Source organism: Aphis gossypii, chromosome X (assembly GCF_020184175.1).
Source record: "Aphis gossypii isolate Hap1 chromosome X, ASM2018417v2, whole genome shotgun sequence".
Taxonomy (NCBI): domain Eukaryota; kingdom Metazoa; phylum Arthropoda; class Insecta; order Hemiptera; family Aphididae; genus Aphis; species Aphis gossypii.
In genome coordinates, this window is record NC_065533.1 from 31415954 (window position 1) to 31429615 (window position 13662).

At 24.7% G+C, this 13662-nt stretch overlaps 2 protein-coding genes across 2 annotated transcripts; one reads left to right on the plus strand and one right to left on the minus strand.

The window, feature by feature from the left end:
* Positions 1–6146, plus strand: LOC114128803 (uncharacterized). Its single transcript, XM_050206061.1, has 7 exons — positions 1–116; positions 1291–1810; positions 2483–2699; positions 2933–3333; positions 4141–4336; positions 4418–4702; positions 5694–6146. The coding sequence occupies exons 2-7, from the start codon at positions 1368–1370 to the stop codon at positions 5982–5984; spliced, it is 1833 nt and encodes a 610-aa protein (XP_050062018.1). The 5' UTR covers positions 1–116; positions 1291–1367; the 3' UTR covers positions 5985–6146.
* A 1569-nt stretch (positions 6147–7715) lies between these two features.
* Positions 7716–11780, minus strand: LOC126552470 (uncharacterized). Its single transcript, XM_050207171.1, has 4 exons — positions 11363–11780; positions 9240–9759; positions 8357–8573; positions 7716–8120 (listed from the first exon to the last, which is right to left on the minus strand). Exons 2-4 carry the CDS (start codon positions 9680–9682, stop codon positions 7716–7718), a joined length of 1065 nt encoding a protein of 354 aa, XP_050063128.1. The 5' UTR covers positions 9683–9759; positions 11363–11780.
* Between the last annotated feature and the right edge of the window lie 1882 nt (positions 11781–13662).

Genomic DNA, 13662 nt, shown 5'->3' on the forward strand with positions numbered 1-13662 from the left:
TTTAAATTTAGTGTTTATTATATTATTATTTATATAAGTAATACATTAGTTGAAGATTAATCTGTGTCAGCGGTCAGTGGCTGATGCTTACAAAATACAAATTCTCAAAAGCGAAAGTAAGTGATTTTGTCAACAAAGTCGTTTTCACTATGAACGTTTCAGCAGATGTTATTTAATAGGTATTCAGCTCTCCGGTGGTTAGTAGATTTTCTAAAAAATTAGAACCATTAGGCCTTATTATATCTATTGACGGAGACATTTTAGTATTATTTTTTAGACCATAGCTCAGACAGTTGTAATGTTGTCTTGCTATCTTCAGAATTGTGAAGTTTCATAATTTCAATTGTTCATAGCAGTTTGGTAACGAAAATGTGTCTTACTCAATAAACAATTAGGTATAATTTATAATACGATATGACATGTATTATTTTGTACAGTGGTGGTTCATACATGATCCTGGATATAATACTTAATTATAATAATATGATTTATTATTAATTAGTTTTTATACAGTTGGCTCTGGTGAACAAATTCACTGACATGGACCTATATTTTAAAATGATGTTCATTGTCTTTGCAGAAGTAACTTATACAATAAGTTTTAATTCAATCTTTGATTTTACTGTTTTTCCTCATCTACTCGTTACATTCATTTTTGTTGAAAAAAAAAAATTGTATTTGGTTTATTGTTAGAAGCTCGGTTAGAAGTGTGCTCATTGATAGATTTAAATGTAATGAAGATGTATTTTAAATAATTAAATATAAATTTTTAAAATCAAAAAATTTATTTTCTAAAATTTACAAATGTTTTTCTCAACCTGATCAGTAATTACTCTGATGGAAAAAATAGAAAAACTTGTTGAGCACTTAAATTAATGTTGTTTTTGTATACTCACTTTTAATTTTATATAAAATAGTATAAAAATTAACAAGTACCCGGCTATCATACAATTTTTCTACTGATGGAATTTGTTCTATATAATTCAAATATTTTACCAGGTTTATAGATAAAATGTCTACCACTATAACTTGTATTAATAAGAAATTTGGTTTTTTAATGTTAGAGTTATTTTTCATTTACAATCATTAACTATTTTCTATTTAATTTTTTTTTTTTTTTTGTAGATAGTTAAATATTATAGATACATAATAAATAATTTGTAGTATTTCAAAAAAATTTAATTTATATTGCTATTGGTCACTTTTTAGTAGGTAGTACCAAAACAGAATATGAAATACATATAAAACATGAATTATTAATCTTCTAACTTGTTTCTTTGTTTTAAAAAGGTTTTCCTCATTTATTAATAAATAAGTTTGCTTTGATGATTGAGTAATTTATTTATTACTCTGATATAAAAATCAAGATGATGGGAACACTTGAGATGGAATCAGAAATAGTTACAACTACTAAAAAGGGTATTGAAATCTTGCTAACTGAATCAAAAAAGGTAGAAAACAATTCAAATAATGTTGAAATTGATTCCGTGATGAAAGATGATGTTGCCGTTGCTATCGAATCCTTATCTATCGTTGATACTATACCAGAATATCTCTATGATAATGATTCAAGCTCTTCAGATGATATTATACATGAGACTAAAAATGAAGTGAGCTCCATTGGAAAAAATCAAATAGTAACTGCTACAATTAAAGATCCGAAAACAATTATGAGTCAAATTAAAAATCTTGAATGTTTATTTACATGGTATATAAAACCAAATAATGAGAACAATTTAATTTTATTGATACAGAATAAATATGGAGAATACAACTTAAATATACAATCATCTGAGTTTACATTAGAAAGGTATGTTGAATTTTAATAAATTATTTAATTTAAATACTGCATGTATTTAAATTAAGCATAGGTAAAATTTTAACTGGCTAATAATTTTTCATTTATGATAATATATACCTCAATAGATAACTACTAAACTCTTATAAATGCCAAACATATAACTATACAATATTTTCGTGTTCAAATTAACCATCATCTTATATAGTTTTGTATGTATCAATTTGAACTTTTAAAATCAGCTTATCTATTGTATAATCAAAATCTTTTTTATTTATCACAAGCAGCTATAAATATAAAAATATCTATGAAACTAATTATTCTAAAAAAATTATTAAACTGTCAAAAAAGATTTAAGCAAGGACTTAAAAAATAGTACGTATTGTTATGACTTGCTTATTATTAAAAAAAAAAAAGAAGAATTTTTAAATAATTTAATCAACGAGCATTCTAACAAAGAGCTATTATTTTATTCTTTTAAAAACTATTAATTACACAGGAACTACATAAAAAAATCACAATTATTGAGTATGAAGAATGTTCATTTAGAATATGTGTTAACTCATGGCAATAGGCTACAGAGTTATTTCATATCAAATATTTTTGACCACCTTTATTTGGTTTTATGATTATATTATAATAATAATGTTTTATTAAATAAATAATTTTGATTGTTATTCTTAGGTATATAGGGAATTTAATTATTTCTTATGAATTGTTTCATAAGAATGAACCCGAATTAGCTCAATTCAAATTGTTGGCAATTCAAGATTGGCTTGAAAATTTAGATAAAGGAACTGATGAGTTTTATTTGTCTATTAATACCGGTCTTCATCATGTTGTGAAAGCTACATTCATTCATATGTTATATATTACAAATCTTACTGAAGAATGTAAATGGGTAAGCTATTAAATAGAAGATTATTTTAATCCTTTAAGTATTAATATGCTTGTCCTTAAAAATATAGTAGGATATGATATTTCTTTTAAAATTATTTTAAAATACATAAATTATAATTTTCTAAAGAAAACAAACGTTATATTGATATCTTGAGATTAATTTTCTAACATTTGATTCATTAATTAGTGCTAAATTTATGACCAATATATTAGTGTTCTTTTTTTTTTTTTTAGATATTGAATGATGTTGTATTATATTCCCATTTGAATATTAAATCAAAAGCAACAATTAATGCAATACGCGGGGCTATATTAACCGAGTATGGTGCAAACAATATGATCTATTTAAAAAGAGCATGCAGTAATGCTAAGAGAGCATGTGAATTAGATCCTACAACGTCTCATTGGTTTTACATTTATTCACTTGCATTGACAGCTATCAGACAATTCTTTCATAAATCAACTCCAAACATATGTGAAATAAATGCAATTAATCAAGCATGTATGTTGTCAAATGGAAAAAATGCTCTTTTCAATTACCAACAATTAAGTCTATGTAGATATGATACAGTTAGAAATTATAATCGTGATAATAATAAAAATCAACAACATGAAAAATGTGTTTCTGTTGTTAAGTAAGTAAAACTATGAGAATTTCTTTTTAATTTCTTTTTTAAAGTTGTAACTTTTCCAGTGATAATGCATTTTTTAACTAAACATTATTATTTTTATATTTGTGAATAGACATCACTTTGTGAGATTTATCTCACAATTTAAATAATATTATAAGTAGGGCTGGGATTTTAATGTTCTAAAAAATCTTAAAAAATGTAAAAATGACTTAAAATACTCAAAAATGTACTAAATTATATTTATTATAGCTTAAAAATTGAAGAAAAAAAAGAATTTTATAGTACTTGTTACTTGAATAGTTCTGGACGTACTAATTGATTACTAATTCAGTAATTCTTATCAAGACCTAGCTATGATAACTTGTTGTCATATATAATTTATTATTCGTACCATCGGCAGTTTGGCAAAAGTCTCATGTTAATCACAACAATCCTCGTTCATTTTATGAACAAATTGTGAAAAATGATTTAAAAACTAAGAAAATGAACTAAAATCATCAAATAATGCCAATTCATTCAAGATTAGGTAATTTTGTCAAAAAAAATGCAAAGAAAAAAATGATTTTAAAATGATCATTATCACCTAAAACACATTTTATACTTACGGATAAACGTTTCAAAACACCAGAAAAAAATATGCCTTTACAACAAAATCTCAGCCCTAATTATAACAAATTATTTTTTTATGAGAATTTAGATCTTATTTTGAAAGAAGTCAGTAAAAATAAAATTTTAAATCCCGCATAGAAAATTATTTTTAAATATTTAACAAAAAACATTTTAAGTAAAAAAATGTTTGTTTTTTTTCAGGAATATTATCAGCATGGATCCAAAAGATCCACTTTTAGTAGTCAAGTGTGCTAGAATTTTAATGACTCTTCCTAATATGGTTCTTGAATTTAATCTGGGAAAACAATGTTTAATGAAAGCCTTTGAATTGGCACCAAATGATGAGACTGTTTTAAAAGCTATTAGTGAAGCAGTCAACCCTTATAAAAATAATACTGTAGGTTATATTATTCAAAAATAATATACATTTGTATAAGTTAATTATATATAATTTTTTTAATTTTATTCTACAAAACAGAAACCTAAAACATCTATAAATAAACCAGAGCAACCACCGTTAAGGACTAAAATATCAAAACTAACAATTGATTTAAAATGTATAAAGAAAAAACATATGAATGGAGAAGATCCTGTTTCTTACCTAATTAATTTGGTTTCTAAATATGATGGACTTGAACAATCAAAAATTTTAGCTCAATTATGTTCGTATTTAATATTATACACAAACAACCTAAAACTTGGCATTGATCAGTTTATTAAGTTGATTGAACAACCAGGAATTGCCAATAATGCTATTATTACAGTAAGTAATTTTGTTTTTATGTTAGTAAACATTTACTAATTTTTTTCCATTTCACTATTAAATTATCCTACTATACTCTATTTAAATTATGAACCATACTCGTTGGTAACCAGTTTTGTCAGGCAAAAGTTATTTGTCATCTCCATTGAATTGATGAGGAAATTTATGCTTGCTATATATAAATGCATGCCCATTCATACAAATTGGCACTTAATATCAAATATCATGCTTTATTAATCACTATTCATAAATAATAAAACTGATTTATGATGTAAAAAGAAACATTTGTTATTGTATAGATTCTAATAAGTGAAGCAATGATTGTTTTTACAATAATTTGGGTTGTTTTTTAATAGTATTATCATTCATTTATTTTAAACTAAAATTATTTTAATTAAAAATTAATTACTTAGAGTTATGTGCATAAACTGAAAAATATCCATACGATTAAATACAACTGGCACATTCACCACTCAGATTTAATTTTTGAAAGAATTTAATTATTATTCTGTTTTAATTTAATACATATATTTATTTATTTTTCAAGAAGATAATGGGCCCCATTGAACATGTGTGTGGGCCGTGGGGGTCCCATGAGTTCACAATTTGAAATATAAATTCATTAAATTGTTCCTATAAATTAAATAGTTACAATTTGTATTATACAATTCTCACATAACTGTAATATTAATATAAGAGATCTCAATGATGAGATACTCTCAAAAACTATACAATAATAACTTTTTAAAGTTTTAAAATTATCATTTCATATGATACTTATTGTCAGGCAGTATACAAGGAGGGGTTTGGGTGTTCACCCCCCCCCCCCCCCACTCAAAGATATTTTACAATTAATAAATTTAATTTATATAGTTTCTTTTTTTAATTACCTAAAATGAAAACATTATTTAATTTAACCCCCCTACCTAATCCAACAATTTGTACTAGGCCCCGCTTGTTAAACATCTTATAAGTGTTTTATTTTTTTCAGAAACATTCTACGGTAATGGGATCACAAGAAATTAATTTTAATTTATCAGAGCTAATTTTCAATGAAATTAGATTAGCTACAAATATAAGTGGCATTTCTGCTGAAGATACAATTTATTATTATAAAATGTTAGCTAAAATCATGGAAACTTGTAATTTAAATATTAAAGGTATAGATTCATCAATGAAGGTCAAGCTCATTGCTGATTTGACAACAGTCCAATTTAAAACTGAATCATCACCAAGAGTGTACATTGGAAAAAGATATAATTTTAAAAAAAAATGTATTTAAAAACTATATACATAGGTACAAAATAATGTATAATTATAATTATTAAGACATACAATTAAACAAAAACTAAAATTCGACTTAATATGGAACTAAATTTGAATCTCCCATTTAATTTTGTTCGTATGTAAGGAATTTTTCACATACACGTTTTAATGATAAATAAATATCCTCTGAATATAATGTCATTTAAATAAAAAAGTTAATAAAATATCTATGTATTTTTTAATTTTATCGTAAAGAAAATATTAAATGTAATGTTAAGTAATAAAATATATTTTATTACTAATTATTGAAAATTTAAATGTATTAAGTTAAAACAATAATTATAAGAATTTTGTTTTTTTTTTTTATTTTTATTCAATATTTGATTGTGTAGTTACAGAACAAAAAATTTTACCATTTATATAAAATAATGAATATTTTATAGAGAAAATGTTTGTCTTTAATTTAAATATTAACAATTTCAAAAAAATCATGTATTTTTAAAAACATTTTTATGTTGAAGATTAAACAGTAGGTATATGGAGAAGTTTCAAAAGGTGGAAGTAAAATTATACATGTATATAATATATATATATGCATTCCATAATGTTATAATAATATTTATAAATATTAGATTTTTGGATAACTTTTAATTAGAATATTATCTGGTTCAATAGAAAGGCTCCATTTAAAATTTAAAACAATTTTATCATTTTTAAATTTTTGTTCAATGTAAAATATACCTTTTTAAAAATACTTCTAATTCCATTACCTACTATGTGAAACTATTTTTATTTTTAAATGGATTTATTAATTATTATTAGTTAGGTTTATTGATTTTAAAATCAATACTGACTTTTAAACATATTAATTTCTAGAGAAACAATATAGATAAATATTATACTTTTCATTTTACCACATCTTTTGCACCTTTTATCAATTCTCAATATAAAAGATAATAATGTTTGTAATTAAATATAATTTTAGTTGAATTTATAATAATTTCAGTTTGAATACGACCTTAATTTGCATTTCTCCTATTATACATTGAGTACAAGGTCTTACTTATTATAGTTTCAAAAAATAAAAGATTACTACTAATTTAAAAGGAAATTGTGTTGTTATTATATATAAATATGTAATCTTAAACTGAAATATTTTATTTACATAAATAATGATAATGATCATTTTAAAATCATTTTTTTCTTTGCATTTTTTTTGACAAAATTACCTAATCTTGAATGAATTGGCATTATTTGATGATTTTAGTTCATTTTCTTAGTTTTTAAATCATTTTTCACAATTTGTTCATAAAATGAACGAGGATTGTTGTGATTAACATGAGACTTTTGCCAAACTGCCGATGGTACGAATAATAAATTATATATGACAACAAGTTATCATAACTAGGTCTTGATAAGAATTACTGAATTAGTAATCAATTAGTACGTCCAGAACTATTCAAGTAACAAGTACTATAAAATTCTTTTTTTCTTCAATTTTTAAGCTATAATAAATATAATTTAGTACATTTTTGAGTATTTTAAGTCATTTTTACATTTTTTAAGATTTTTTAGAACATTAAAATCCCAGCCCTACTTATAATATTATTTAAATTGTGAGATAAATCTCACAAAGTGATGTCTATTCACAAATATAAAAATAATAATGTTTAGTTAAAAAATGCATTATCACTGGAAAAGTTACAACTTTAAAAAAGAAATTAAAAAGAAATTCTCATAGTTTTACTTACTTAACAACAGAAACACATTTTTCATGTTGTTGATTTTTATTATTATCACGATTATAATTTCTAACTGTATCATATCTACATAGACTTAATTGTTGGTAATTGAAAAGAGCATTTTTTCCATTTGACAACATACATGCTTGATTAATTGCATTTATTTCACATATGTTTGGAGTTGATTTATGAAAGAATTGTCTGATAGCTGTCAATGCAAGTGAATAAATGTAAAACCAATGAGACGTTGTAGGATCTAATTCACATGCTCTCTTAGCATTACTGCATGCTCTTTTTAAATAGATCATATTGTTTGCACCATACTCGGTTAATATAGCCCCGCGTATTGCATTAATTGTTGCTTTTGATTTAATATTCAAATGGGAATATAATACAACATCATTCAATATCTAAAAAAAAAAAAAAAGAACACTAATATATTGGTCATAAATTTAGCACTAATTAATGAATCAAATGTTAGAAAATTAATCTCAAGATATCAATATAACGTTTGTTTTCTTTAGAAAATTATAATTTATGTATTTTAAAATAATTTTAAAAGAAATATCATATCCTACTATATTTTTAAGGACAAGCATATTAATACTTAAAGGATTAAAATAATATCTTCTATTTAATAGCTTACCCATTTACATTCTTCAGTAAGATTTGTAATATATAACATATGAATGAATGTAGCTTTCACAACATGATGAAGACCGGTATTAATAGACAAATAAAACTCATCAGTTCCTTTATCTAAATTTTCAAGCCAATCTTGAATTGCCAACAATTTGAATTGAGCTAATTCGGGTTCATTCTTATGAAACAATTCATAAGAAATAATTAAATTCCCTATATACCTAAGAATAACAATCAAAATTATTTATTTAATAAAACATTATTATTATAATATAATCATAAAGCCAAATAAAGGTGGTCAAAAATATTTGATATGAAATAACTCTGTAGCCTATTGCCATGAGTTAACACATATTCTAAATGAACATTCTTCATACTCAATAATTGTGATTTTTTTATGTAGTTCCTGTGTAATTAATAGTTTTTAAAAGAATAAAATAATAGCTCTTTGTTAGAATGCTCGTTGATTAAATTATTTAAAAATTCTTCTTTTTTTTTTTTTAATAATAAGCAAGTCATAACAATACGTACTATTTTTTAAGTCCTTGCTTAAATCTTTTTTGACAGTTTAATATTTTTTTAGAATAATTAGTTTCATAGATATTTTTATATTTATAGCTGCTTGTGATAAATAAAAAAGATTTTGATTATACAATAGATAAGCTGATTTTAAAAGTTCAAATTTATACATACAAAACTATATAAGATGATGGTTAATTTGAACACGAAAATTGTATAGTTATATGTTGGCATTTATAAGAGTTTAGTAGTTATCTATTGAGGTATATATTATCATAAATGAAAAATATTAGCCAGTTAAAATTTTACCTATGCTTAATTAAATACATGCAGTATTAAATTAAATAATTTATTAAAATTCAACATACCTTTCTAATGTAAACTCAGATGATTGTATATTTAAGTTGTATTCTCCATATTTATTCTGTATCAATAAAATTAAATTGTTCTCATTATTTGGTTTTATATACCATGTAAATAAACATTCAAGATTTTTAATTTGACTCATAATTGTTTTCGGATCTTTAATTGTAGCAGTTACTATTTGATTTTTTCCAATGGAGCTCACTTCATTTTTAGTCTCATGTATAATATCATCTGAAGAGCTTGAATCATTATCATAGAGATATTCTGGTATAGTATCAACGATAGATAAGGATTCGATAGCAACGGCAACATCATCTTTCATCACGGAATCAATTTCAACATTATTTGAATTGTTTTCTACCTTTTTTGATTCAGTTAGCAAGATTTCAATACCCTTTTTAGTAGTTGTAACTATTTCTGATTCCATCTCAAGTGTTCCCATCATCTTGATTTTTATATCAGAGTAATAAATAAATTACTCAATCATCAAAGCAAACTTATTTATTAATAAATGAGGAAAACCTTTTTAAAACAAAGAAACAAGTTAGAAGATTAATAATTCATGTTTTATATGTATTTCATATTCTGTTTTGGTACTACCTACTAAAAAGTGACCAATAGCAATATAAATTAAATTTTTTTGAAATACTACAAATTATTTATTATGTATCTATAATATTTAACTATCTACAAAAAAAAAAAAAAAAATTAAATAGAAAATAGTTAATGATTGTAAATGAAAAATAACTCTAACATTAAAAAACCAAATTTCTTATAATACAAGTTATAGTGGTAGACATTTTATCTATTTTTTTTTTTTTTTTTTTTTTAGGCTTTACGAGCCATTTAGACTCTTGGCCGCCAAACTAATCCTTCCATTGTTCTCTATTGTATGCCTGTCCCAGTCTCCTCCAATTTCTTCTAATACTTCCTTGACGCTATCCTTCCATCTCTTCCGTGGCCTTCCCCTTGGTCTCTTTCCTCTTATCATATATGTCAGTGCTCCTTTCAATACACTTCCATCAGCTCGCCACACATGCTGCCTTCTATCCTTGTCCTTTGATAAATTGGACATTCTCTTTGTAAAGCTGGTATAGTTGGGTGTTGGTTCTTTTTCCCATTTTTGTTCCGCATGTTGAATACGGGTCCGTAAATTTTTCTAAAAATTTTCTCTCAAAAGACGTAGCTTTTATATATTAATTATTTATTTATTTATTTATTTATTTATTTTATTAATTTTATCTATAAACCTGGTAAAATATTTGAATTATATAGAACAAATTCCATCAGTAGAAAAATGTATGATAGCCGGGTACTTGTTAATTTTTATACTATTATATAAAATTAAAAGTGAGTATACAAAAACAACATTAATTTAAGTGCTCAACAAGTTTTTCTATTTTTTCCATCAGAGTAATTACTGATCAGGTTGAGAAAAACATTTGTAAATTTTAGAAAATAAATTTTTTGATTTTAAAAATATATTAATTATTTAAAATACATCTTCATTACATTTAAATCTATCAATGAGCACACTTCTAACCGAGCTTCTAACAATAAACCAAATACATTTTTTTTTTTTCAACAAAAATGAATGTAACGAGTAGATGAGGAAAAACAGTAAAATCAAAGATTGAATTAAAACTTATTGTATAAGTTACTTCTGCAAAGACAATGAACATCATTTTAAAATATAGGTCCATGTCAGTGAATTTGTTCACCAGAGCCAACTGTATAAAAACTAATTAATAATAAATCATTATTATAATTAAGTATTATATCCAGGATCATGTATGAACCACCACTGTACAAAATAATACATGTCATATCGTATTATAAATTATACCTAATTGTTTATTGAGTAAGACACATTTTCGTTACCAAACTGCTATGAACAATTGAAATTATGAAACTTCACAATTCTGAAGATAGCAAGACAACATTACAACTGTCTGAGCTATGGTCTAAAAAATAATACTAAAATGTCTCCGTCAATAGATATAATAAGGCCTAATGGTTCTAATTTTTTAGAAAATCTACTAACCACCGGAGAGCTGAATACCTATTAAATAACATCTGCTGAAACGTTCATAGTGAAAACGACTTTGTTGACAAAATCACTTACTTTCGCTTTTGAGAATTTGTATTTTGTAAGCATCAGCCACTGACCGCTGACACAGATTAATCTTCAACTAATGTATTACTTATATAAATAATAATATAATAAACACTAAATTTAAAATTTAAAAAATGGCAGTAAAGATACACGCTTTGACAATATAAAAAATATACTAAATACACTTAACGTTAAGAACTAATTAATTAATAACTAATAAGTAATAAGTAAAAATACCATAGTTACAGAACAATGTTAACCTAACCTATCTTTAATTTGCAGGTCAAATGAATGATATGGTACAAAATCCTGGATCCTTAACATATTCGATATCGCAAACCGGTGTAGATTTATTATTTGTAGATAACACGTGTTTATTAAACCAGTTCGGGCAAGCGAATTTTTTAATCCATGATATCCCTTTATTGAAATATACTTAACAAAACTACCACTAACATTAAAAATGTTAAATGTGATAACTTTTTATCATAGCTCATAAATGTCGAGAACTATAGTAACTAACTAGTGATAGACTACAAAAAAAAAATTAAAATTAAACGCATATAATTTAGCGAAATTGAATTATTAGGTATTATATTTTGTATGTTGTTTTTTTTACGTTACCTAATGAAAATTATTAAAACGTTTTAAACTGCCACAACTATAATAGGTACCTACTACAAAATCAATTTCTATAATAATATAATGTGTACTTACATTTTGTATTTATTCAATTAGCTAAGCTGCAAGTTATGGACAATTCTTTTATTAAATAACACTCATTACACTTGTTAGTACAACTAATAGTGCTAGGATTTTTTTTGATGCACTTAATATTGTACGTTCATTAATCGTTCATAATCAGCGAACGAAAAAAAATTTTAAATGTTGAAATTTTTTTAAATTAAAATTATTATTAAGTTCGAAAACCAATATTTATTTCTGAGGTATTATAAATAAATTTAAATGCATTTTTTGAGTTTTTTCAGACATTAAAATCCCAGCCCTGCAATGGTTATGTTCTTACAAATAATTATTGAATTGACTTACACATACAAAGTTATTCTGTGATTTAATTTTATCGATTTCACACAAAACATACACGTATTTTAGTTCGCCATTAGTCAAACCTGAAAAACGGAAGTTGGTTAGGCTCGGTAACACTTCTTTGTATAAATTTAATATGCCGTAGGTCAATCCCTAAAGTATAATCTAAGTTAATACAGATATAATCACGTTTCAGTCGGATAAACGTATTTGAATGAGCTAAAATATAGAACGTATTTTAAAACATGTTTCGTTATTTCGATTGCAATATTCATCGACATTGTTGCATTATCATAAGCACAATAATTATAGTGAATTATAATAATGGTTTAATGTTTTTAATTATGAAATATTTACTGAAAAATGAGACTACCTATATAGATCGTGACTCATCGGCGCCAAAGACAATAGGTATTATAGAGATTAGGTACACACACGGAACGCAGAACATTCTACAGCGTTGATATCGTTCAGCATTCAGGACGCCGTGAGCTGCCTCTTCCAATGATCTGCGATTTCGAGGTTGACTGCAATACGAATCGTTTTCTCACGGACGTGGGCGTCGAATGTCGATGTGTGGATTTCGTGGCAAGGGCGTGGATCTCTGGTCATTTATTTGTTGAGATACAGAAAGCAGTCGAGCTGAAAACCTTTATCGAGCTCCGCGGTTCCAGATCGGCGAGTCTCGGTTTAGTGTTATTACATCAACTGAAAAATCTGCTAAAAAGGAGCTTCAGCGAATAACAACAACTATTGCTGGACTTAATGTCTAATAGTACTCCAGAACTATAAATAAGTTTAACTAAAATTTTAATATGTCACATAATTTATTTTTTTAGTATTTATATAAGATAAAATAAATAATATTATTTAAATTTTTTATCATAATTGCCTACTGAGTATAATGCTTAGGCATATTATGCTACAACAATCGATTACACATACTGATCATAACAATAAAAATGTAACTTTTAAGTTTTATAAGGTAGGGAATAGTATACATTTATTACAATAACATATACAGATTGAGAAAGAAGAGCATGTTTAAAATTAAAACATTTAAAGCCAATTATTTTTTTACAATTTTTATTTTATATGAGAAATAACATTACAAATTATTAAATTATATATAACTGAACACAATAGTCCGACAATGGTATCAACGTATATAGAAAAATATAGTTATTTTCTCCAATGAATTATCTTCATAACAATAATTATTTTGTAAATAACTTAACACATTATTAAATTATATATAACTG